Here is a 23,874-nt window from a genome sequence, read left to right as displayed (position 1 = left end):
GGGTTAGCGGAGTCTGTAACCTGAAGCGTATGTAACCCGAGGTACCACTGTACTTGAGTAATATGTGACAAAAGTTCAGATCTGGAAAATGCTGGAGAGCTCCCAGGGCAATGCATAGTTTGAGGGCGTCTGGACAACATTTTGAATGAGGCAGAATTGTCACCAAGGGAAGTGGTGCCCTGACAAGCTCAGCCTATAGGTGGTTCACAGATCACAAAGGCCTGGTTTCTCTCCCCACCCACCCACCTTAGTATTTGGTTGGGTTTTTGGGAATGGCTTGCCCAGCTTCATACTTACCGGTATGTGAAATCCAGACCCTGAGAGGGCTCCTGTATCTTTAAGAGTTGCAAAGAAGGGGACACTCCGCTATATGCATAAGAGCAGCTTCCTGTTATCACTGCAACACTGTGAAGAGAAAAGGTGCAGTGGATTAAAGTACTTCTTACATTCTTCCTTTAGAATCCTAAAGGAGCCCACTCAGTGCTCAGGCCTGGCAAAACCTAGCAGGTGTTAATGCTACAGTAGGAAGATTCCCCCCCCCTCCCCATCATAGGCCCTAGAGGAACCTGCCATAGAGGGCAGAGCTTTTGTACCTTTAGGATTTATGCAGGGAAGGTAGAAATGCAACTTGCCCCCACTAATATTAAGCCATATATGAGGTGCAGGTTTAAAATTCAGCAGAAGCAACAGTAGCCAATTGCAAGTTAACGAAATACTGCTGAACTAAGGAAATGTGAAAAAAGAACAAATTCAAGGTGAGCAATAAATAATAGCTTACATGAACATAACCCCAAAAAAGAACTCAGTTTCAGTGGGGGCTTGTATCACCCATATCATGCATTAAGTGGGACTTTGTTCTTCTGTGTCTGCATGCTGCTGAGAGAACTTCTATTAATGTAGATGGTCTAGAGATGCATTATTATAGTTCTAGCCCTGGAAGCTGAGTAGGTGGAGATGGATGGATGGTTCAGCAGAGGACTGCTAGAGCGTTTTCTGCATTTTCCTGAAATAACCAATATATAGAGTTTGGGCTACAGGCAGATTTTTGACAGCTTCCCAGGAAGACATCCCTGCCCTGTCTAAGGAGCCAGAGAAGGTAAGAGGCATTTCTTCAGCTGTGATTGCAAGGGAGGGTCACAATGCTTGTGTGTCTGTGCACGTGAGGAACAAGGCACGGACAAATGCAGGCTGTTCCAGCCCTGCAAAACAGGGATGACTTGATGGGTAGCAAGGGAAAGGGGGGGGGCAGGCACTTGGGAAGGAATCAATATACATCAGTGGGGGGAAGCAGAGGTGGGGGCAGGCAAAGAGAAGACAAACCTGCACTCATCCATTGGGGGTTTATTTCACATCCTGCTTTGCCTGCCCAGTGTACATTAGTGCAGGAGTTGGTGACATGACCGCCACTGCCACCTTGGGAGACAGAGGGCCTCGCCACCCACCGCCAGCCGCAGGATTAATTATGATAATGTATTTCTTTCCCCTTTTGTCACCCTAATGAATGGGCCCCTTTAAGATTTTAAGGCCTTTTGTTTGTCCAGTTTTTAAGGCGGTATTGTAGGGTAGGGGATAGCAGGTGGCATGGCCAAAACAGGCTCTTTTGTCTTCTTTGGGGGCTTTTCTTTTCCTGTGGTGGATTTGTGCAGGGGGGGGCAGCCTGGTTGAAGATGCAGAGAGGCAGAGTAGAGACACTCCTCAGTCAGTTTCACTGCACTGATAGTGATAGGAGAGAAACTTCCTTGTTTGGGGAGGGGAGTTTCAGAGAGAACCCCCTCTTTCTCCCTCTTTCTTTCTTTCTTTCCCGCCTCACACACCTCCCATGGAATGGGACCCATCCTGTATCCTCCAGATCACTCCCAAATTCCCAATCTGTATTATTTATCCTGCATTCACATGTGAGCAGGTCTAGACAAATCACTGCAAGCACATCTCCCAAATCAAAATGTCAGTGTCTGTTCTATCAACTGCTACAAAGAGCATAGCAATCCAAAATTAGGGGTGTCGTCCAGAGATGATGGAGCAATAATGTCCCTTGATTCTGCACTGCTTCCAATGTTTCAGAATGGAGTTGTGCTAGTCATGCTTCTTGAGGCTTCTCAGGATAAAATATGACATACACCTGCAAAACTATTTTGTCCCAAGACTGTGGTGGGGAAATTGACCACGTGTATTGCAGGCAGCTACAGTTTAGGAATATCACCTCTGAGTCCCTAAAAGGGCTGCTTTCTGTACTCAGCAGGACATGGTTTCTTCTTCAGTGTTTTAAATATTAGGAAGCACATGAAGGATGCTTGCTCATTTTATGCAAGAACAGGCAAAGAACATCTAATGAAACTGGCACTACTATAGAGAGTTAATGGTCTCTCTGGCGTACAAAGTGCCACACCCTTTTGGAAAAGGATGCCAAATAATGTCCCACAGAAACAATGGGGGGGGCTGTGTGTTAAATGTTTTCATTGTGATTTGGATGAGCACACTGTGAGCATGTTTATAAAATCTGAAGACAGAGTGATATTTGGAGGGATCTCAAACATTTCAAAAAACAGATCAACTTGATAAATTTGAGTACTAGGCAGAGAGTAGCAAAATAAAACTGGACAAGATGGACTTTGTTGGAGTTTTCCAAACTGGGGGTTTGGGCCAGTTAATCTTTAATGCCCTTTACTTAGTGGCACCAGCATAAACTGGATATGGGGGAGGGCATTCATAGCTGAAATAGCAGGGGTTGGGAAGGCTGGCGTTGATGAACTCCATCTGGATTTGGTATGTCTTAGAGGAACGAGGTTCAGTCACCCTTTAGCACAGATAGCTTTGTTGGTCTGAATAACCCTTTTCTAAATAATTTCCAGCCTTTAAGTAAGGTTTTACTCTGACCAAGAGTGGCTCTGTGAGTGCCAGCCTGATCCTCTTAAGCTCTGACTGTATAAAGGTGAGAGGCAAAAAAGAAAAAAAAGCTGGCCCAAGACTAACTTATGCTCTCTCTTTCCGTGCATATTTATAAATAAATCTCCTTTCACTGCACTAAGTCTAGATGTCCAACGTTCTGAATCTGGCAATGAAATGGTGGGAAAGGTGATGCCAGATGGGTTAAGCAGGACTTGTGGTTGCATAGCTTCTGGAAGGAGCCCAGGATCTGTCAGGACCAGTGAGATTAGTGCTTTTATTGACCCAACCTGCATGGTAAGGATATGCTGTAAGCAGGGTCCGTGGCATGAAACTGGGAAGGACACAGAAGCACCTCATCCATTTTGGGGCATCTTGCATTCTCTGGGACTCATAAAGTAACAACTCTTACAAGATGCAGAAATCTACCCGGCTGTCAGAATGATTACATTAATGCAACATTCAGCTTGGAAGCCCCAAAGAAGAATCTGTAGCGCAGAAAGGGTTTGTAGGGGAGATTATAAACAGGTAATGGGGCACACAAGGCGGCAGCAGCACTGCTCAATACATGATTAGAGGCTTGGTCTTTCTAGTTCTTTCTTCTTCTTCATGGCTTTCTCAACAGAGAAATAGCATCATGGAGGAGGGAATGGGATGCATCCCTGTAGTCCCTTTCATACCAAGTCCTGTTTGTGAGGGAGGAAATTGCAATTCAGAAGCACCGTTGAAAATGTAAGAAAGCACCTTCTGCAGGCACAGAGGTCAGACGTCTGAGCGAACGCCTTGAAACTTGGGTGGGCTCTGCCTCTGCCTGGTGAGGCGAGAGCAAAGCTTTTATCTTGTCCCTGCTCTTCCCTTCTCACTCCTCCTCTCCTCACACCCCAAAATCTGCATGAGAGAAACAATAGAGGCGCAGTTCTTTGCAGTAGGGCATTGAACTGAGGAGGGGGAGGAGATGGGGAGGGAGAGGACAGCAGGAGCAGGGAACTCGCCCACTCACAGTCCCAGCACACAGCAGTCGGTCCAACCTGCTTTGCACACACATACATGCCTCAAGCATGGATGCATGTACCCTTCAGGCATGCACACACATTGCCCTCCAGACATCTATTGACTGGCGCACACACACACACACACACACACACACACACACACACACACACGGCAGGGGGAATGCAAGGTCTCTAGATTTCTCTCTTAGAATCAGAGGCCAATTCAGCAGTGGCTAGTCCATTAAGGCAAATGGGGGCTCTTCCCCACCAACCTCAGTGAGCTATCAGTCAGCTCCCACCTGCCTGCCTTCTTACCTTCAACCAGCCCAGAGAGCAGCCTTGGATGATCAGCTTCCTCTTCCTTAATCTTAGTGTTGCCTTTGTAAAACTCAGCAGGGAAGAGGGGATGGGGACAAAACTAGAATGAGTTGGCTCTGCCTGTTGTTGGCTATGGCGCCACCTACTGTCAATCTCCCTGCCATCTGCCCTGCCAGTCCACGTGGACACCAGCCACCATTGGGGACCATTGACTGTGTCATATGCTCCACGGTCAGTAAGACTGTCAGACTGCAGAGACCAATAGAGCCCTTTTAAGCAGGAAATTTGCCATGTAATAGCAAGACATAAAACATGGCCTTTCCAGAGCCATCCTAGTGTAGCTTATTTTGCCTGCTTAGATCCTAGCATGGAATTCTGAGTTTATTTTACTTATTTATTAAATATTTATATTGCACACTTGCAACAACACAGGGTCCTCAGAGAAGCTTAAATAGATTTAAGAACAAGATAAAACATGGTCAATATTAAAAACGTTGGCAGTACCATGAAACAAAACTATTTAAACTTGCCATCTGAACACACTCGAAGAAGTAGAGAGAGGCAAATATTCTGGGGCAGTGACTAGAGTGGGTGCTGATGATTGAGAAGGCCCGATTATGCATTCCCATTCTCACAGGGCATAGAAGGGCCTCTCCCATTGACCTCAGGGTGTGGATAGATGCATACAGAGGAATTGTTCTAGACAGCACTGGTTGTGATAATATATTTAGTGGCAAGAAGAGTAAAATGGAAAGTGTTGTATGATACATACAGAAACATAGATAACCAGTGTGGTATAGTGGTTACAGTGTCAGGCTAGGGTTTGGAAGACCAGAGTTCAAATCCTCACTCAGCCATGAAGCTCACAAAGTGACTTTGGGTCATTCACTGCCTCTCTCAGCCTAACCTACGTCATAGGGGTGTTGTGAGGATAAAATGAGAAGGGGAAGAACTATTAAACTCCTGGCAGGAAAGGTGGGATATAAATGTAATAATAATAGCAATAATATCAAGCTCCATGTTGGGCAAAAGATTTCTGCATTGCAAGGAGTTGGACTAGATGATCCTTGTGGGGCCTTCCAGCTCTATAATTCTATGATTCTAACAAAAAGATGTATTGAACCTAGTAGATATTTACTAGGTAAAGGTAAAGGGACCCCTGACCTTTAGGTCCAGTCGTGGCTGACTCTGTGGTTGCGGCACTCATCTCGCATTATTGGCCAAGGGAGCCGGCGTACAGCTTCCGGGTCATGTGGCCAACATGACTAAGCTGCTTCTGGCAAACCAGAGCAGCGCACGGAAACGCCGTTTACCTTCCCGCCGGAGCGGTACCTATTTATCTACTTGCACTTTGACGTGCTTTCGAACGGCTAGGTTGGCAGGAGCTGGGACCGAGCAACGGGAGCTTACCCTGTCGCATGGATTCGAACCACCGACCTTCTGATCGGCAAGTCCTAGGCTCTGTGGTTTAACCCACAGCACCATCTGCGTCCCATTTACTGGGTACAGCATGGCAAAACATTATGAGGGTGCCAACATTAAAATTGTGCTCATAATTGAGCCCACCAATGCAATGCGTCCTTTGATATATTTTTGTAGACCAGTGACACCCAACCCTCCAATATTTGGGTAGATATGCATAGTAACCTAGGTATGGATTATAGGGACAGACAAATTGAGGCAAGTGGGAAGGCCTACTGTACTCATAGCAACATCTCACCAGCAATAATTAATTGTACAGGTTTGTGGCTATGTAGCTAGCTCCGTGGTGGCAGAACCATTTTCAGGTTTTGTGCTCTGTTGTACCAGCTACATGCACAATGCCACAACTCTGCATCTGGCAATAACAATTGTGCCAAGCATAGAAAGGCTGAATTGCCCTGCTGTGGTATTATGATACCATTACAACCTATGACTGTGCACACCAGGGCACGTCAGTCTATGCTGACTGAGCACTACTCTAACCCTGTATTGGCTGGCATGATGATTACCAATTAAATTGGCTTTTAGATTGGAGGTTTAAAACCAGAGGCCTGCTGGGTAGAATTTGGTCTTTTTAAGAGTGGCTCCTCAGCTGACAATCCAGAAGTGAGAAAGCAACGAAGACAAAGTGATGACTGTGGAAACAGAACTTGCTAGCAGGACTTTTTTTTTGGCAGGGGGAAAGGGCCAGCTCCTCAAGGCGACTCTCCTGCAAAACTAATGGTTGACAAGGGTTTCAGATTGTGTGCTTCATCAGTTTTATTTAGCTTAATTTGGCCCTAAGGAAAATAATTCCAATCCTTTGTTTGTTTGCTTCAGTTTTCCTTGGGAAGTAAGGCCTCAGACCATTAAACAGCTGTTGAAGGCCTTGACAACAGTTAAGAGACAGGAAGCAGGAATGCTTGTGACTCCCCCCCCCCCTTTTCACAGAGCAAAGTTACAAATGAAGGAGTTTTCCATGTATTTATCTTGAGAGCTAGCCAAGTCTGCAAAGCAACATGTTCCTAATTTTCTGTAGTTTTAACTCCAAATTAATTTGTAAGTGATCTGGGTGCCTTGTTCCTCGAATGACACCTAATAGTGCAAGGGAAGTGCCTGCCAACTGAAACTTTGCAGCGGGCAAAAAGAAAGCAGGTCAGGAAAAGGCCTGGAAGCACGACCCCCTGTGAGTGTTTAACAAGGTGTCAGCCCACGATGTTTGCAGATCAGACTAAGTGGCTGTGACATCAGAGTCCTGGGCAGAGGTGGAAAAGGGATTATTCTGATGGCCTGGATACACGGCAGTACAGAGCAATAGCAGACCCATCTTCATTGATGACTAGGCAGCCTGACTTCAACCTGGTCAGGATTTGTCCGTGGATTAGGGATAGACATGCAAAGGGAGTGTGCTCACACACACCCTAATGTTTTTAAAAAACTGGGGGTCAAGGGAAGCAGACAGACAGAGATGCAAGCAGAATAAAAAGGCTGGAATGGATCTACGGCTGTCTCTGGAAGTGGTGACAAGGCAATTGGCTCCAGTGATGGCAGTAAGGAAGGAGCAGGAATTCCCTCCTTCTCAAGCAAAAGCTACAAATCCATCCAGCCTTCTTCTTCTTCTTCTTCTTCTTCTTCTTCTTCTTCTTCTTCTTCTTCTCATGGCTCTGTCTCCATCCAAGCTCCACTGGCCACCTTTTGTGGAGAGAGATCTGTGGGGTGAGGGGCTGCTTTTGTGGCATGCAAGCAAGGGGGAGGAGCCATTTGGCCCCTGGCCCTCCAGAATTACCCTGCTTCTGGTCAGCTTGGCAAGGGTCTTTTTCTCTGCCGGAAAAAAATCAGTAAGACAGCTGGAGACATTGGTTGAGTGCTATAAAGATGTATCTTGGGGGCTGAATGATGTCTGGGCCCATGCATGTGAGAGCCCATTGGCACTCCCACTAGGGGAAGCTGCTGGCCACCATTAGATATATTCTGAACCTCATTCAGCCCTAGGTAATAAATGAGCTGGGACCACCTATGAACATAAAATATGCTCATGAAGGAATATTATACAAGAAACTGATATGAAAATTTGCCTTACCATGCTATTTGGAATTTTCATTCAGAAACTTGGATGGAGCATGGCAGCATGGTGGAATCGCAGGAACAGTTGAAGGTTAGAGGTCACAAATTGGGAAGTTTCCTGCTGGGCATTACTGGAAACTGGCCATGTATCTCTGCATCATGTCTGGCTGCAAGACAGCAATGAATCAAAAGTTAAGTAGGTTGCCAAAAGATCAAAGGCTGATTATGTGTTTTTTTGAATTCTTATACTTGTGTTCATTTGCTATGTTGTGAGCCACTTTGGGTACAGTTTTGTGGAACAGTGTCATACAAATAAACACATGATGATAGCAAAAGGAAGAAGAAAGTTCCTGTGCTAGAAAAGTGTGATGCAGGAATCAAAGACAGCTATTTGACTATGGCAATTAGAACCCCACCCCTTGGAATATCAGGAAGGAGGTAGAGTAAGAGTGAAAATGAAAACGGGAGAGGCTACCTCCCCCCCCCTTCCCATCCTAGAACATTGTAGAAGAAATTACAAGATGGTGATTTATCTCCTTTCAGTTTGGAGAGATGCTGGGAGGAGAGTATTGACCTAAAGCAAAAGAAAGGAGAAGTTTGTAAGGTAAGCCTGGAAGTTATGGTAAACACTGTCTGAAATTCTGGTGGGCATATTTTTATTTACAACACTGGAGAGCCAGGCAGCATAGACAAGGTTTAGACAGATGGACCTATGATCTGACTCAATACAAAACAGCTTCCTGTGGTTGTATGAAAAGCCCCCATATAGGAGTCTCACTGGGGGCAGCAGTGTGTACATGTGTACAATAGGTGCTGTGGCTGCCGAGCAGAGGAGACATCAGGGGAGTGATGGCAGAGTTGGGCCTCCACTAGCCATGCTCTTTCTGATGCGTTCACAGTGAAGAAACAAACCTCTGTGGTTCCATGCTGAACAGGGGGGAACTAAATTGGCTCAGGCTCTTGCGTCATGGGAAGCGTGAAGGTTTGAGTTGGCTGGCAAGGTGGTTGTAACCTTGGCACCTGGACAGACACCCCTTTATTCCAAGCCACCTTCTACCTAGTAACTACTGAAGTTGGCTGCATCATCACAAGCTGCCCAGCACTCACCTCAGGCCTTCTCAGCCATGAAGAAGAGAGCAGGCCAAACCCACTGCGGTTCGCCAGTGTCCCAGTGCTCCCTGCTCTTAATAGGCCACTGCTAGAAACAAGGAAGTCTCTGGCTCCCACCAGGAGTTAATTAACAGAAGCAAAACACTTTTAAAGGCTGCCAAGCAAGCAATCGACAGTGTCAGGCAAGGTTACCACTACACAAACTGAGCTCAGCTACACAACTTGCAGCCAGGATCCACAACGCACACACACACACACACACACAGAGCTGCTGGCAATCTCTGTGAATGAGCAGCTCACCAGCAAAATGCCTGAGGAAAGGGCAGTGGTTCAGCTGGGAATCCAAGTTATTTGCCTGTTGGCTAGGATGGCAAGGCCAGGGATTGCTTCAAACCTGTGGAGGACCAACTAGAATCCAGACACTGAGAAGTCTCAGGCCTGAAAACATTCAGGGGAAGCAAGGAAAAGAACTAGTCAAGATGGAGCGTCCTGAATTATGCCACTTATCATTGGGATCCTACCCACAGGCAAAAGTCTGAGGGAAGAGGATTGACGCAAATATAGGTGTGTGTGTGAAAGCTTTCGTGCGTTGGTAGCTTCTCATTTGGATTATTAGAATGTGTTTGTGGGTGGGGCTGTGTGTCTCTGGAGTCAGTCGGGAAGCTTCAGCAGATGCCAAATATGGCTGTGAGAGTGTTAATTGGGACCAGACTTTATGAACATAATATATCACACTTTTCTCATCCTCACTGTCTCCTAATTCAAAGTGCTGGTTTTGGCCTAAAAGGCCTACACAATCCGGGGCCTTGGGACTTGAAGGGACGCCTCTTTCTGTCTATATGGTGAGCTCATCTATGGGTGCCCTTTTCCAGGTGCCCCCTCAACCCAAAGTTGTGAGGGTGGTCATGAGAGGGAGAGAGAGGGTCTTTTCAGTGGCAGAAAGAGTTCCCTGCGGAAGTTTGCCTTCTCTGGCATCCATGTTCTCTTTTTGGCATCAGGCTTAAGACTTTTCTGTTCTCTCAAGCCATTTAATATCATGTGTTTGGTTTTCTTTTTAGTCCCTGTGATAGTCTTAGTGGTCTTTGTGTACTTCTATATTTGCCGGTTGTTTTTTAGCTCCTGTGGAGTTGTATTGTATTTTATTTTGTTGTTCTTTTGGCTAGATGTTTAAGTTACAGTCTGAATTTTTATGGTGCTATTATGCTTTTCATTTATTTGCATTATGTCCGGAGAACTTATTTATGAGGCATCTGACAAATATAAACAAATATATAATAAATAAATAATGGTATTACTAATTAGTGAGGAATTGCGTAGAATTTTGCCTGCCCTTCTATCTGCATGTGTAAATTGCCTAGAGACTTTGAGGGGAAGGGAGAAGGGTGAAGAAGGAAAGAAAAAGGAAATTCAGGAATGAAGCCCCAAATTTGCCTGAGGTATCCAGACTCCTACCATGACAACAGCTCTGATCAGAATGTTTAGAGTTGACAAACCAAACCCTCTCACATCAGCAGCCAAAAAGTCTTTATAAAGTTAGCTCAGGCAGAACAGAAGTCAGACACAAGCAGAGTATTCTTGAAAGCCACGTTGCTATCTCTGCCCAGTCTATCATGCTCCTAAGGCTGCTCTCTATGTCTAAGACTAAGAGGGACCTAAAGGCCTGGCTCAGAGAGTCAAACAAAGAAGAACAAATCTCTTGCTTAGTGTCGGTCATTAAACAACTCATGGGGCTTACAGAATAACCTAACAAAGTCCTTACTATGTCACATGAATGGTCTCTCCACGTACCTTGCCTGTGACAGCAATTAGCTTGAGATGACCCTTCGACAAGGCAAACAGCAGAACAGGCCTCTACAAGAACACTGAAAGATGAATAGGAAGGTGCCATATGACATACCCATTTGTCCACCTGACTCATTGTCTCCATTACACTGGCTGTGCTCATGCCTCATGGTCAGCCACAAACATGGAGAACTGCTACCAGTCAGTGGTCCTGTCTGCATGTTGCAGAAAGCCACAAACCATGGCTTACTGTGAACAAGCAGAGTGCTAGTCCATGCTGCTGAATCAATCCCATTTTACTCCACGCTTCCTCAAACTGGGAGGAACAAACAAGACTTGGCTTACTATGACATCTGAAGCAGCACTTGTGGGTTTGCCCCCTGCTCCAAACATACCACAATGGTTAACCAAGGTTTGTTCATTGCTTTCAAATCATGTTTTGAACAAACCATGAGTGCTGGTTCATATGCCATGGGAAACGAAGGCTTGTGGTTTGTTGCTCCCAGCTTCAGGAGGGCAGCGATTTAGCAGCATTCACTAGCATATGAAAGGGCCCACTGACTGGCAGCAGACTGCCAGGGTTTTGGACCTACTTGGAGAAGCAATAGATTGGAGACCTGTCATTAATGTATGTTGTCTGTTTACCCTGTAAACCCACATCACAACCATGTCTGAATTTTATTCTGTGTGGTGGTACAGTGGTTCAAGCTGTTTATACCCCGTTTTGTATTCACTCCTCTTCCATCATTATGCCCAGTGATTTAGCACACATTCAGGAAGCACTTTAGGAATTGGTAGGTATCATTCCCTGAGATACCCTGACTCACAACTGGAAGCTAGCCTTGTGAACTGCACTGCATATCTAGGTTCTTCTCAGTTTTGTGGAACAGCAGGAACTGGGATAAGTTATCTCTACAGTGGGTCTGGGAGGGAAGCAAAGAGTTTCTGACCTACAGTGAAGGAATGAACGGGTATGGAATAAAACCAACATATATTTATTTACATCAAAATGATGTGTCTAAGTGGGGCACAATAAAACCATTCCATAAAATGCAAAATAGGTTAAAATACAGATCACAAATCCCAACTGCAACATACACAGATGTCTAATGCCAGAAACAATTTGTGAAGAAGTAAAAATATAGTTGAGCCTTCATCAGGAAAGACACAGGTTGAAGAAGAAGAAGAAGAAGAAGAAGAAGAAGAAGAAGAAGAAGAAGAAGAAGAGTTTGGATTTGATATCCCGCCTTTCACTCCCTTTAAGGAGTCTCAAAGCAGCTAACATTCTCCTTTCCCTTCCTCGCCCACAACAAACACTGTGTGAGGTGAGTGGGGCTGAGAGACTTCAAAGAAGTGTGACTGGCCCAAGGTCACCCAGCAGCTGCATGTGGAGGAGCGGAGATGCGAACCCGGTTGCCCAGATTACGAGACTACCGCTCTTAACCACTACACCACACTGGGTTAAAAGTAAAATGAGGATGTCCTAAGGAGTGACCAGCCAGAGGACTGCTGGACCTTTTACTCCCCAAAGCCTCAGAGCTCTGGGAAAGAGCTTATTGGGAAAGAGGTTATTGGGCTGCCATAGACCCCACAAGCTGACCAAACTCACTAGGACAAGACTGAACTTCTGGTGCCTATGGCAGATATCATTGGAGGGGACCCCAGCACTGAGAGAGGCAAGGCACAACTCACTAAGAAGGAGTAGTTGCTGCTGCTCTGATGGCTTCTGGGACTATATTCTCTGGAGAAAGAAATGTAAGGTTTGGGATCTGGCTCTGTACCAAGGGCCAAAGCTCAGTTTGGAGTTGACACACTTTACCTGTTTTGTCTTTAACAGGGGCTCCCATCTGAGTGTATCCCCCGTGGAACTGATGGATCAAAGGGCGTTCCAATGGTCATTCCCTTTGGACAGCAGGTCAGTCTCCTCTGTATAAGGCAGGTTCCTATGTATGCCAATATCATAACCTTAGACTTGGCCTGGTAAAGGTAGATGCAATGGAAAATTTCCTTGGAGCAAAGATGGGATATAAAGGCAGTAAAATAAATACTTTCCGTTTTGTCTACTCACCACACTCCATTTACATCACATGTAAGCCTATTATTCCTAGTTTTTCTCTTTTGTCTGCTTCTGAAAGCAAGTTAGTGATTCTCCCACAATCCTCTACTTAGATGAGAGAGACAGAAATCACATCTTCACCATATATGGAAAGCACTCTTATAGCAGTCATGGCCTCTTCCTGAAGAATTCTGGGTACTGCAAGTTTGTTGGTGCTGAGTGTTATTAGGAGACCCTTTATAAAGCAACAATTCCCAGCACCCTTAACAACTACAGTTCCCAGGATTTGGGGGGGGGCGGGGGTAGGCCATGACTGTTAAAGTAGCACAGGAGTGTTTTCAATGTACAGTATGGATGTGAAGAAAAGTAGAGACAAGGAAATGAATGAGACATCTTGCTTCATTCCCTGTTTGGCAGAGTGATCGTTCTATTAAATCTGTTATCAAAACTGTGTTTTGCCAATCTTTCCCCACCCACCCCGCCTACACCCTATGCCAACCAGATCTTGCTTGGGCATCTTTGACCTTCAGGGTGCGGCCTTACTGCATGAAGCCAAGGACAAGATGGCACCCATCATTCAACATTCAGAAATCAAGCAGGCAGGCAACTAAATTTGTATTTCATCACTAACAACATGACAATGTCCCATTGAAGACAGCAGGCTAGTTTTTGGAAGAGCAGAGTAGGATATGAGGCACATATATCACTCTGCAGTTCAACAGAGGCGAATTACCTTGGTTGGAAGGGGCTGCTGCCTCTGCTCCCCGCCCCCAGCACTCAGCAGCTGCCTCTCAAGGCAGCTTCCTTTGCCTAATGGCAGGGCCTGCTGTGGCCTTGAATAAAGCCACTGACCACAAGGTCTTCTCTTCTGCCTTCAGCAGAATATGGGAGCATTATGATTGCAATGTGTGAACGGATCTGACTGAGTGAGCCTACCTCTGGGTAGAGTACATTATCCAGGATTATCGGGGCAGCATAAGTATTATTGATGTTTGTTTTTAATTCCTTTTTTACTTTTAACTTGTTTTTAACTTTATGATTTTTTTGTTTGGTTTTATGATTTTATATTATTATAAACCACTGTGATATATCTTTATGATACAGTGGCATATAAATATGCAAACAAACAAACAAACAAACAAACAAACTTGTCCTACTTTATCTTTACCCTGTAAGGAAGATTAGGTTGAAAGATAATGATTGGCCCAAAGACACCCAGTGAGCTCCTTTCCAAAGCAGGGATTTGAACATGGGTCTTCTTGGTCCTAGTCTGACACTCTTATCCAGGAGTAGCCAATGTGGTGCCCTCCAATTCTCATCACTGCTAGCTGTGGCTGATGGGAGTTGTAGTCCAAAACCTCAAGAGATCATGATGCTGGCTATTGCTTTTCTAAACACTGCACTACACTGGCTATCCATCCATATATTAATACATGCACATATACATATCAGCAGTGACACAGTTTACCACTCTAGAAGTCCAAAAACTTGCCGATGTGGAAATGAGTGGAAAGGCAGTAACTCTACCATCGGACTTGAGCATGACAGGTACTACCATGATATGGTAACAGAACTGGCACTTTAGGGCCAAAGAAGATGCAGAGTCTTTTCATTCAGCTAGTGAAGCGATACAGACATTTGGCCAAAAGTGTTATGAAAAGCTCACTGGGGGAACTTGGGCAAGTCACTGCCTTTCAGCCTTACCTGCCTCACAGGGCTGTTGTGAGGATTAAATGAAATGGGGGGAGAACCATGAACACTACCTTTAGCTCTTTGTTAAAAAGGCAAAATATAAATGTGATAGATAGATAGATAGATGATAGATAGATAGATAGATAGATAGAGATAGATAGATGATAGAGGATAGATATAGTCTGTTCTGTTTGCTCCCTCTCTGCTCTGGCTTCCTTAAAATAAAATAAAAACACAATTCTTGAGAAGGAAGGCATGGGCTCTTATTTTACTGGCCTCTGGCAACCTAAGTGTAGCAGTGGTTGGGTTAAAAAGTGCTTGACAGAGGAAGATTAAAAACAATCCAAGGAATTTGTTGCAAACTTCCTGGATGGTTCCCCACACGCAGTGGCGTTTTCTTGGCTGCCTGGCTTATAATCAGCAGAGTGGAATGTTGTAAATTAAATATTTTTAAACAACTTTGCTCTCTCCCTGGTTAAACATTGCAAAGATTGCTCTTTCTTGTCTGTTTCATGCTGGGTGGTCTCTCCCCCCCCCCCATTTGCCTGTACGTCTTCCTCAAACACAATTAACCATTTAGATGTTGCACAAAGGATTAGCTTATGCATACAAGGCCAGACGCTAGTCCTTTTCCTTGAGGTGGGGGCGGAAGGGGGGTGGGGGCAAGGAACCAAGGGGCAGATCTTTTACTTTCCGCTAAAATACAAAAGCCAAGAAAATCCCCTAACCCCTCCAGTTTTCCTTGAATGATAAAGGCCCAATGGCAGGCTCCTCCGCTGCCCTCAAGTGCAGGCCTCACAAGCTCCTTGCTTTCTTATCTTAATGGTCAGCACTGAAACAGCCTTAAGCATCCCAGTTGATGTGGCACCCAGAAATTCTGGTACCTTATAAACCCGAAGTTTGCCTTAACACACTATCTGTTTATGAGCTTTGCCTATCCACTGGTCTGCTGTGCCTGCAACAGTTATTTCTCGACCCACTGCCACTCATATGTGGAGGTAACCTGTATTCTCAAATGCAGATTAATCAGAGGGATGTTAAGAGACAGTGTTCTGAAAAGTGGAGAGTGTCATTCCTCCTCAGGTATACCTACCAAGTACTCACATGTGTGGGCATAGTCTGTTGATGTATAAATATTTTTACCTCTCATGAGAACAGCAAGCCAAACCTGGGAGATGAAGTAAAACCCTGCTACTTCAGGATTAGCCACACTCCTTAACTGGAGTTACCAGCACTGGGGAAGAGGAGTATACAGTGGTGCCCCGCAAGATGAATGCCTCGCAAGACGGAAAACTCGCTAGACGAAAGAGTTTTCCGTTTTGGAGGTGCTTCGCAAAACGAATCTCCTATGGGCTTGCTTCGCAAGACGAAAATGTCTTGCGAGTTCCTGCGGTTTCCCCCCTCCCCCTTTTTCTAAGCTGCTAAGCCGCGTATCAGCAGATCCGATAAGCCGCTAAAAGCCGCTAAAAGCCGCTAATAGCGCTAATCCGTCAATGGGCTTGCTTCGCAAGACGAAAAAACCGCTAGACGAAGAGAATCACAGAACGGATTCTTTTCGTCTTGCGAGGCACCACTGTATACAGGTGCTTCCTCTCTTGAGAGCCTGACAATGGCAGAAGAAGCCTCTGTTTGAACTTTGGTTTGGCAGCTGTGTTGTAGTGTGGTGTAGTGGTTAAGAGCAGTAGACTTGTAATCTAGTGAACCTCCACATGCAGCTGCTGGGTGACCTTGGGCCAGTCACACTTCTTTGAAGTCTCTCAGCCCCACTCACCTCACAGAGTGTTTGTTGTGGGGGAGGAAGGGAAAGGAGAATGTTAGCTGCTTTGATATTCCTTCGGGTAGTGATAAAGCAGGATATCAAATCCAAACTCCTCTTCTTCTAAATGACAGCAAGGGGTCAGAAACTGGTGTGCACCCTCACATAGACACACACATATTGTGCCAGAGCCATTTCCTCAAGGCTGCTTTCTTGTACTTCTGGCCAGGGAGCAGGGAAAGCAGTTAAGTCCAAAAACATCTACTGTCCAAGCTCTCCCAAGAAATGCTGAGCACATATGCCCTTCTTCTGGGCTGGAGCAGGCTCTGAGCTCCCTAGTTTACTGCATTTGTAGAGCTGGGACACTGGATACCTGCAAGTGTCCCTTGTCTGAAGCTGCTGTGCACACTGACTTAATAAAACTGTAGAGTTGGAAGGGACCATGATGACCATCAAGTCCAACCCTCTGCAGTGCAGGGATCTTTTGCCCAACGTGGGGCTTGAACCCACAACCCTGAAAGTAAGAGCCTCATGCTGCACCAACTGAGCTATCCCACTTGGCTGTTGTGCATGTTGACTTAAATGGCCCTGGGCCATAACTCAGTGGTAGAGCCTCAGCTTTGGATGGAAAGGGTTCCAGGTTTAATCCCCAGCATTCCCACATAGGACTGCAAGGGACTCCACTGGTAAACCTTATGAGCTGCTGCTTGTCAGGGTGGATAATAAGGATCTAGATGGCTCCATAGCCTGACTAAGTGCTAGGCAACTTCCTACGTTCCTAAATGTAGTTCCTGGGATATGTTTGAAAGGCTACCACTCTGGGTTGGCAGCTTAATTAGAGTTGGTATAAATGTATGGCTGCATGTATTCATGTGTATATGGATATCTGCACTAAACCTTGTAACTCAAGGTCTGAAACAAAGCATGTGAATTTTGTAATTGATGCTGCAAATTTGCTTAGATATGCGTAATGTGCATAACGTTTTGTAGATCCCGTGCTAGAAAGCTCAGTGCCTTGGGATATAATAGAAGCTATGCAGATTTCTAGACCTTCAGCTATAACAACCCTGCATGTCATTAAGATGAAGAAAATCATATCTTCCCAGCAATTAGTGTGCTTAGGAAAACTGTATTCACTCATAGCAAAATTACACCGATTAATTGGCAACGCCGCTGGTTTTGGCCACACACCCAGCAGGGCCAAAAGCACATTGGTAAGATTTGTTTTACATCTAGCTTTAAAATTACATCTAGAGTTTGCTGCTGTGTTCAAACAAGATTTTTAAAATTGCATCTAGTTTTCCAGGCTGGAAAATGGGCATCTCCAGACACAGAGTGATAAATGCACAATCTGCCATGTTCCCCTGCCCCTCCTGCCAGAAAGCAGAGTAGGTATTGTATCTTCACTATTCTTAACAGCAATCTCAGCCAACACATTCATAACTGGTCTGACAATGTTAAACTGGCCTGCCACAAGATAGGCTGGCATATCTATCAGAACACACAGGCTGCATATGACACACCAGAACAAAGATATGGTTGATTTTATTATAAAAATGTTGGAGTCTCTTGAGCCTCACAGCATTTAGAGAACAATTCTTCTCCGTTGGCTTGTAAATGCAATGCAAATGCAGTTACAGGGTACATTTCTAATGAAAGAAATACTTCCCTGAAGAGAAATGAACCCGTAAGTCAGTCTCCAGGTCTTATAATCACATTTTGAGATGTATGTCAAGAAACTAGATACTACTGAAAGGACAGCGCAGATGATAAAAAGTTTCAGTTCCATGAAAATAAAAGGATGAAACAGGGAAGGAGATGGGTCTGCTCCCTGCACCATCCTGTGTGGACCCACTGGCACTAGAGGCCATCTCCCCTCTCCTGGGCCCTGATGAGAGATCTCTACCTTTAGGCTCTGATGGCCAGTCTACAGGTCTTTTGGGGGAATCAAGCAATCCGTGAGATTTCCCCATAGCTGGAAACCCCATTACACCAGGAAAGTGTGTCCATTTGGGCCAAGTTATTTTTTATCACAGTGCAGAGTGCTTTTCTAGATGATGCTTGAAGAGGAAACACCTGATGTGGTATTAGTAGTCTTGCAGCCCTCCTCCTGCCTATTTTAAGAGTACAGCCACATGTAATTGACACATTTTCAAACTTGGCCTCACGCAGATCTGCAGGGATGAGAACGGGAAAGGGAAAATGAGGTAAAGATGTGGCTGTTGCCTCTTTTGATACTCATTTGCCTGCATGGCACTTTGTGCCAAAGGAAATGTGGTGCTAGTCATGTGTGTCGATAGCAAAGTGTGAGCTCTTTAAGTTTAATGTGGCCATATAATTTCATGTTTAAATTGGACCTGTTGGTCACATTTGTAGCTCCACCAACTTCAAAATGATCTCTCTCTCTCTCTCTCTCTCTCTCTCTCTCTCTCTCTCTGTGTGTGTGTGTGTGTGTGTTACAAGAATGTACAACAGGCATATTGGAAACTGAAGGTGTTTTGGGGGGGCGGCTGCTTGAGCCCCAGGGCTTTTTGAAGGAGGTACTGTGAACTACGGCATATCATGGCTTAAGATGTGTGATGGAAATAGGTCACAATAAGTAAAATGATAAATACAAGATATAACTACAGTACAAGAGCAGCCCACTAGAAAAGCCACTGCCTTGCAGAGATCTGTGCAGTTGTAGGGACTCAAGAGCTGATGGTTTCCACTTAGAAGAGGTTGAGGCAAGCGGCTGCTAGGATGCAAGGGAGCAGGAACTAGCAGTGTGAAGGGTGCCTGCTATAAGACACAACTACATTAGCATGAACCCAGAGGAAGCACCTCTGTTACTGGAAGGATGTGTAAGGTGAGCCTTGTTCAGAGCAGACCCCAGAATCTCACTGCCAGATCACTAGAGGGTTAAATTAAATCAGCTATCTTGTGATTTCTAGAGGAACCATTATTTGGAATTATTCATAATTGCACTGCTGCCACACACAGTGACTACATCAAGAGCAAATCTGTGCTTTGATAATCTACTTTTATCTTGCCCCAAACACCTGCAGGTCATAAAAGGCAAAAAGGAAAAGCCGGTTCCTCCAGCAGTCAGTAGCACTTGCAAGCAGCAGAAAACTTGAATTGAGGACCTCAGTTCTAATCTGCTCACTGAGGCTTCCCATCCCATCTCACGACACTAAGCAAAACAGGATTATGAAGACAAGGAGATAACATCTGGTATAGATATGGGGAGTTATCATAGGAGCAAAGACCTTGCAAAAAACTACGATGCCAACTCCTCAGGCTCACTTCTCAATTTACATTTTGCATTCTGGATACTTGCGTACAAAAGACAGACATACAGTATTGTGTCACCTAAGATCAGCACACCTTTGTGATTTTACCACACCCTTGTGATTTTCTCAGTAAATTCACTTAGGAGAGTGGGAAAGGTTGATCTTTTCCCAACTGCTGCTTCTATGCGAATACACAGGCTTAAATGCATGAGAACCATTTCCAGCAAATGCAAGCAATGCACATTTTGTACTTAGCAAGCCCCAAAGTTATAGAATGAATCATAATATGATCTGGGTTATCTGGCTATGTATGAAGTAGAGCAACATTGGGTTACAGTAGAATAACACAAAGGGGCAATGGATGAGATTCTCTATTTTTTAAAGTAAAATGTTAAGTTTTTAAAATGGAGGTTGCCATCTGCAAACTTCTGCCCAATCCACTAACCTGAACTTTAGACAGATCTCACAATTTATGGCAATATCAGTGCTATGTGGACATAAATCTAAATGCCTTGACTATGTGGGCATGCTTTTGTTTTTTAACCTCCTCACAGGATGCCCCAGAATAGTCCAATATGTTGGTACCTTGAGTTCTATCGCTAGTTACATTTTAAAAAGATAATGGGGTGCTGAAGTTTCCTCTGGGTATTTGTGGAACAAAGTTATCCTTCTGCATTCTTTTCCACAAGTGCAATGTGACATTAGATGCTGGAGCAGTTCATAAGGACTTAGATGCAGGGTTAACTTGGGCCATATAGGAGGACCAAAGAGCTGCACAGGGCTGCATGTGGAGAGACAGGCAGCCTTTCATCTTAGACAGCTGCTGCTTCACATCTTTCCATTTGGAGCCAGTTCTTTAATGTGGTTATTTTTAATTTATGAAGGAATGGGCAGGGTAGGCTTATAATTTTGATTCTCCTGTGTTAAACGGAAAAAAAAATGCTGCTCCCCTTAGGGGAAAAAAAGATCAGGATCATGTTTATCACTTTGTCTAATGAAAATGAACTAATATTCCTCTGGGCCAATATCTGGTAGCAGAGACCAAACAACCAGGCTTAGATGTGCAATTTAAGAGTTCTGCTAGTCAGATTCCTGTGAAACAAACATTTTAAGAAGCGAAGAGCCTCTTTCTGACACAAAAGTTCAAGAACTTGTATTTTGCACCATGATCCTGGAATTGTATTTTGAATTGTGGTTGACAGGACATGCGTGTTGTTTTAAATAAAACTATTTAGTCTAAAGGGTTAGATGCATACCACTCCACTGGAGCTTCTTTTACCATGACTATGCTAGTATAGTAATATTCACATTTAGATCAATATTTAACCTTCAAGAGGCTTAAGAGATTTTAAACTGGATTCGGGTTTACCATTTCTCTCCTGTCCTCCATCCATTAAAAAAAATATTCCCTTGGTTTCATGGAATCCATAATCACTGCATAGTCTTGGTATTCTTATGCAGGGGGTTTATTGCTTTGCTTTGTTGTTGTTTTTATTATGTGTTTTTATTTTGTATTTTTATGCTATGAACCACCCTGAGCTTTTCAGATGAAGGGCAGTATACAAATTAATTAAATAAATTAAAGGAATGAATAACAAAGTTTAGGGTAGTAAGTGCTACCAGTTTTTGATGCAATGAACCTAAAAGAGGTGACTAAATGTGGAACTGTAAAACAGTGACATAAAGCACTCATGCTTTCAGTTTCTGCCAAAATCAGCAAAGGTAAGGCAAACAGTGACAAAGCACAGGAAATGGTGTACTGCGTGCTCCATCGTCAGGTGAATACTAACAACAGAACAAAAACCTTCTGAGTGGTCAGGATACACTCTAAGATAGTAAAGGAATGGTAATATATGCCCCGAGGTAAGCCAAAGCTTGCCAAAAATTTAAGATAAACAACAGGAGTTGGTTCACTAAATGGCTAGCCTGTGGTATATTTTCCTCCTCCTCTTCTTCTTCTTCTTCTTCTTCTTCTTCTTCTTCTTCTTCTTCTTCATATCTCACCTTTTCCCTGGCTTGGGACTTAAGGTGCCTTACAAAAAAAGTGCAAAATACAGCTAAAACAGAAAAGCTAAAAACACAGAAATCATTAAAAAGTAATTAATCAATAATATAAAATATGAATAACAACAATAAAAACATCACAGCAGCAGCTCTTTCCTTAAAAACAGGCAGTTCCTAAAGGCCTGTTGGAATAAAAAGGAAGAGGACAACAGGGTAGGAGCCAGTCTAACTTATTCCAGGAAGAGAGTTCCAAAGTCAGGGAGCAGCCACCAAGAAGGCCCTCTCCTGCATTCTCAGAAGCACATCTGTGAGGGTGGTGGGACTGAGAGAATGGCCTCCCCCTGAAGATCTCAGGGCCTGGGCAGGTTCATATGAAATAATAGGGTATTGCAGATAGCCTGGGCTAAGCCATTCATATGCAGGTACTGTTCATCATGTGGAAGCTTGAAAAATATTTGGGTTTACATCTGCACAAGGTGGTTTGATAACATAAGTGGTTTAAGGATAAAGTGCTCATGAGTTTATGAGCAAAGCTTAGTTCATATTATATATTCTACCAGGTAGCAAGTGCTTGCAAATGATTTTAAAAACACACATTACCCACCTGGAAGGGCTCTTTCATGAGCTTTTACTGAATGTATGGTCCCCAAAGCAACTACTTGTGGCCTTATCATTGTGAGACGTCCTTCTTTCTCAGATACATGTATATTCTGGCATTTAATTATAAACCTTGATATAACCTTGACCTATCTGCTGTATTATGTTGACATGGTGTGATCACAGCTCTAAAAGCTTGTGTGTCTGTGCATTTCCATGAATAAGGAGTAAGATCATATGGAGCCAATTCAGATACTGGATTATTGTCACTCAAATATACTTAAGAATTTAAAATTATGTAAGTGTGAACATGTCCTGCAAGCAAACAATCACGCCTTTTGCAGTGAATCCCAAAACTCAGGCATTCATGATTTTAAATACTATTATCCTCCCCCACTTTTTTCCCTTGGAAGGAGATGAATCCTGATCTGCTTTGGAAGGCATTCCATACTCATGACCACCTTGTTTTTCTGTAGATCTTTCAGTTTTATTATATTATTTTAAGGTGGAGTCAGCAGACACCTAAACAATTCTCAGTATACTGACTGCTGGGCTAATGTATGTATGGTTTCTGAAATATTTTATCCCCTTTCCCCAACATTCAGCTTGCCTTTTGAGGGCTGCAGTGATTTGTACTGACAATTTTAGGGATGATAGGCGCAGATGCCTGAGTGAGACTAGTTAATTCAGAATCAAAGTGGATTTTTAGCAGAGAATATTTTTCTCACTATGCATCACCTTGCAGTCACTGCTTCTCCTCCCACTGTTATTTAATTGTTTTGTAACATTGCGTAGTTAGCCTTAAGACTGAATCATCTTGTACTATCTTGCTTTTTTAAGGTACTGGAACCCAGAAAGTTGGCACTTTCATCACAGTGAGATCAGCTAAGCTGTTCTTTTGACTGAGTACAATCTGTGTGGTCCCTGCTCTTAGCTTGGTTGGCAACACACAGCATTCACTGGATTTACAGGAACCAATATCACCCTGTGCAAGGCAGCATGCATGTCAATGAGGGAGGATATGGCGGGGGGGGGGGAGGAGAGTCACACAGAGGAAACAGAGAGAAGTTCTTGTAAATATTTATTTATTAAGGAGTAAATAAGAAGTTAAAAGCTGGAGAGGATACCGGTGTCAACGATGCTAGGAGTCAGATCATGAAACAGGACTGCAGGCTCTAGCCATGCCATAAGCTCAGGCAGCCAGAAAACCCTCTTTTAAATCTGTCAAATTCAGATTTCCATCAGCTGTTCAGTACCCATAATAACTTCATTAATGTGCTTAGCTGTAAGAGAGAAAGAGAAACACATTTTAAAAAATGAGTTATTTAAAACCTATGCCTTATCCAATTTAGAAATGAATTTATTTATTTTTGAGGGGGAGGGGCACAGATTCTTTGGTAAGTTAGGCACAGTAAACAAATGATCTGTTCCTGTCTGAGGCAGGCACCTAACCAAACATTAGAAGGTGCCTTGAATGAGAGTGCTTACAAGTATCAATCACTGCCACATGCAACAAAGGCAGAGAGCAACCAGCAGCTGTAGCTGGCAGGTGTATATCTGGAAATCAGCGTGGAGTCACACTGGCCTAAAGGAAGGAAATGCTGTAGAAACTAAATCACAGTACGACCCCACCCAGACCAACCTCCCTTTGGCAAGAAGCTGAACCCTCTTCTGTCAGCCCCGTACGGAAGTGGGCCCAGAATTAGCAGAAACAAAAGGGCTCTATGGGAGTTTTCAGTCCCGGGTCGAGAGGCAGTTCTTTTCAGCTGGCTGCACCCTGTTCTAAAACCCAGATAGGGTTTTGCAAATTCTCCACCTCCTCAAAATTTTCTTACCAGGCTGTCTTTTATTTGCCATTGGCAAGGTTACAGATGCATTCAAGCC

At 44.1% G+C, this 23,874-nt stretch overlaps 2 protein-coding genes and 1 long non-coding RNA gene across 5 annotated transcripts in view; 1 reads left to right on the top strand and 2 right to left on the bottom strand.

Annotated features, from left to right (window-relative positions):
- PTCH2 (patched 2) overlaps positions 1–12,901 on the bottom strand; it is a 78,350-nt gene extending 65,449 nt beyond the window's left edge. Inside the window, exons 1-5 of the mRNA XM_082228822.1 lie at positions 12,679–12,901; positions 12,430–12,587; positions 10,617–10,679; positions 7,735–7,885; positions 298–405 (exon numbers count right to left, since the gene is read on the bottom strand). The gene's annotated coding sequence lies outside the window, so the exon portion shown is untranslated. The remainder of the gene's footprint in view (positions 1–297; positions 406–7,734; positions 7,886–10,616; positions 10,680–12,429; positions 12,588–12,678) is intronic.
- LOC309535649 overlaps positions 8,393–23,874 on the top strand; it is a 37,580-nt gene continuing 22,098 nt past the window's right edge. Inside the window, exons 1-2 of the long non-coding RNA XR_014221327.1 lie at positions 8,393–9,392; positions 12,448–12,525. This is a non-coding gene — a long non-coding RNA (uncharacterized lncRNA). The remainder of the gene's footprint in view (positions 9,393–12,447; positions 12,526–23,874) is intronic.
- EIF2B3 (eukaryotic translation initiation factor 2B subunit gamma) overlaps positions 23,058–23,874 on the bottom strand; it is a 94,386-nt gene continuing 93,569 nt past the window's right edge. For all 3 annotated transcript variants that reach the window (XM_082228877.1, XM_082228878.1, XM_082228879.1), the window contains exon 12: positions 23,058–23,273. In XM_082228877.1, coding sequence (XP_082085003.1) covers positions 23,221–23,273 — 53 coding nt within the window. In that variant the 3' untranslated portion in view covers positions 23,058–23,220. The remainder of the gene's footprint in view (positions 23,274–23,874) is intronic.

The sequence above is a fragment of the Podarcis vaucheri genome (genome assembly GCF_965113315.1).
Source record: "Podarcis vaucheri genome assembly, chromosome: 6".
NCBI classification, from domain to species: Eukaryota; Metazoa; Chordata; class Lepidosauria; order Squamata; family Lacertidae; genus Podarcis; species Podarcis vaucheri.
Note: the sequence above shows the minus strand (reverse complement) of the source record. Positions and strands in the feature narration are given on the sequence as shown.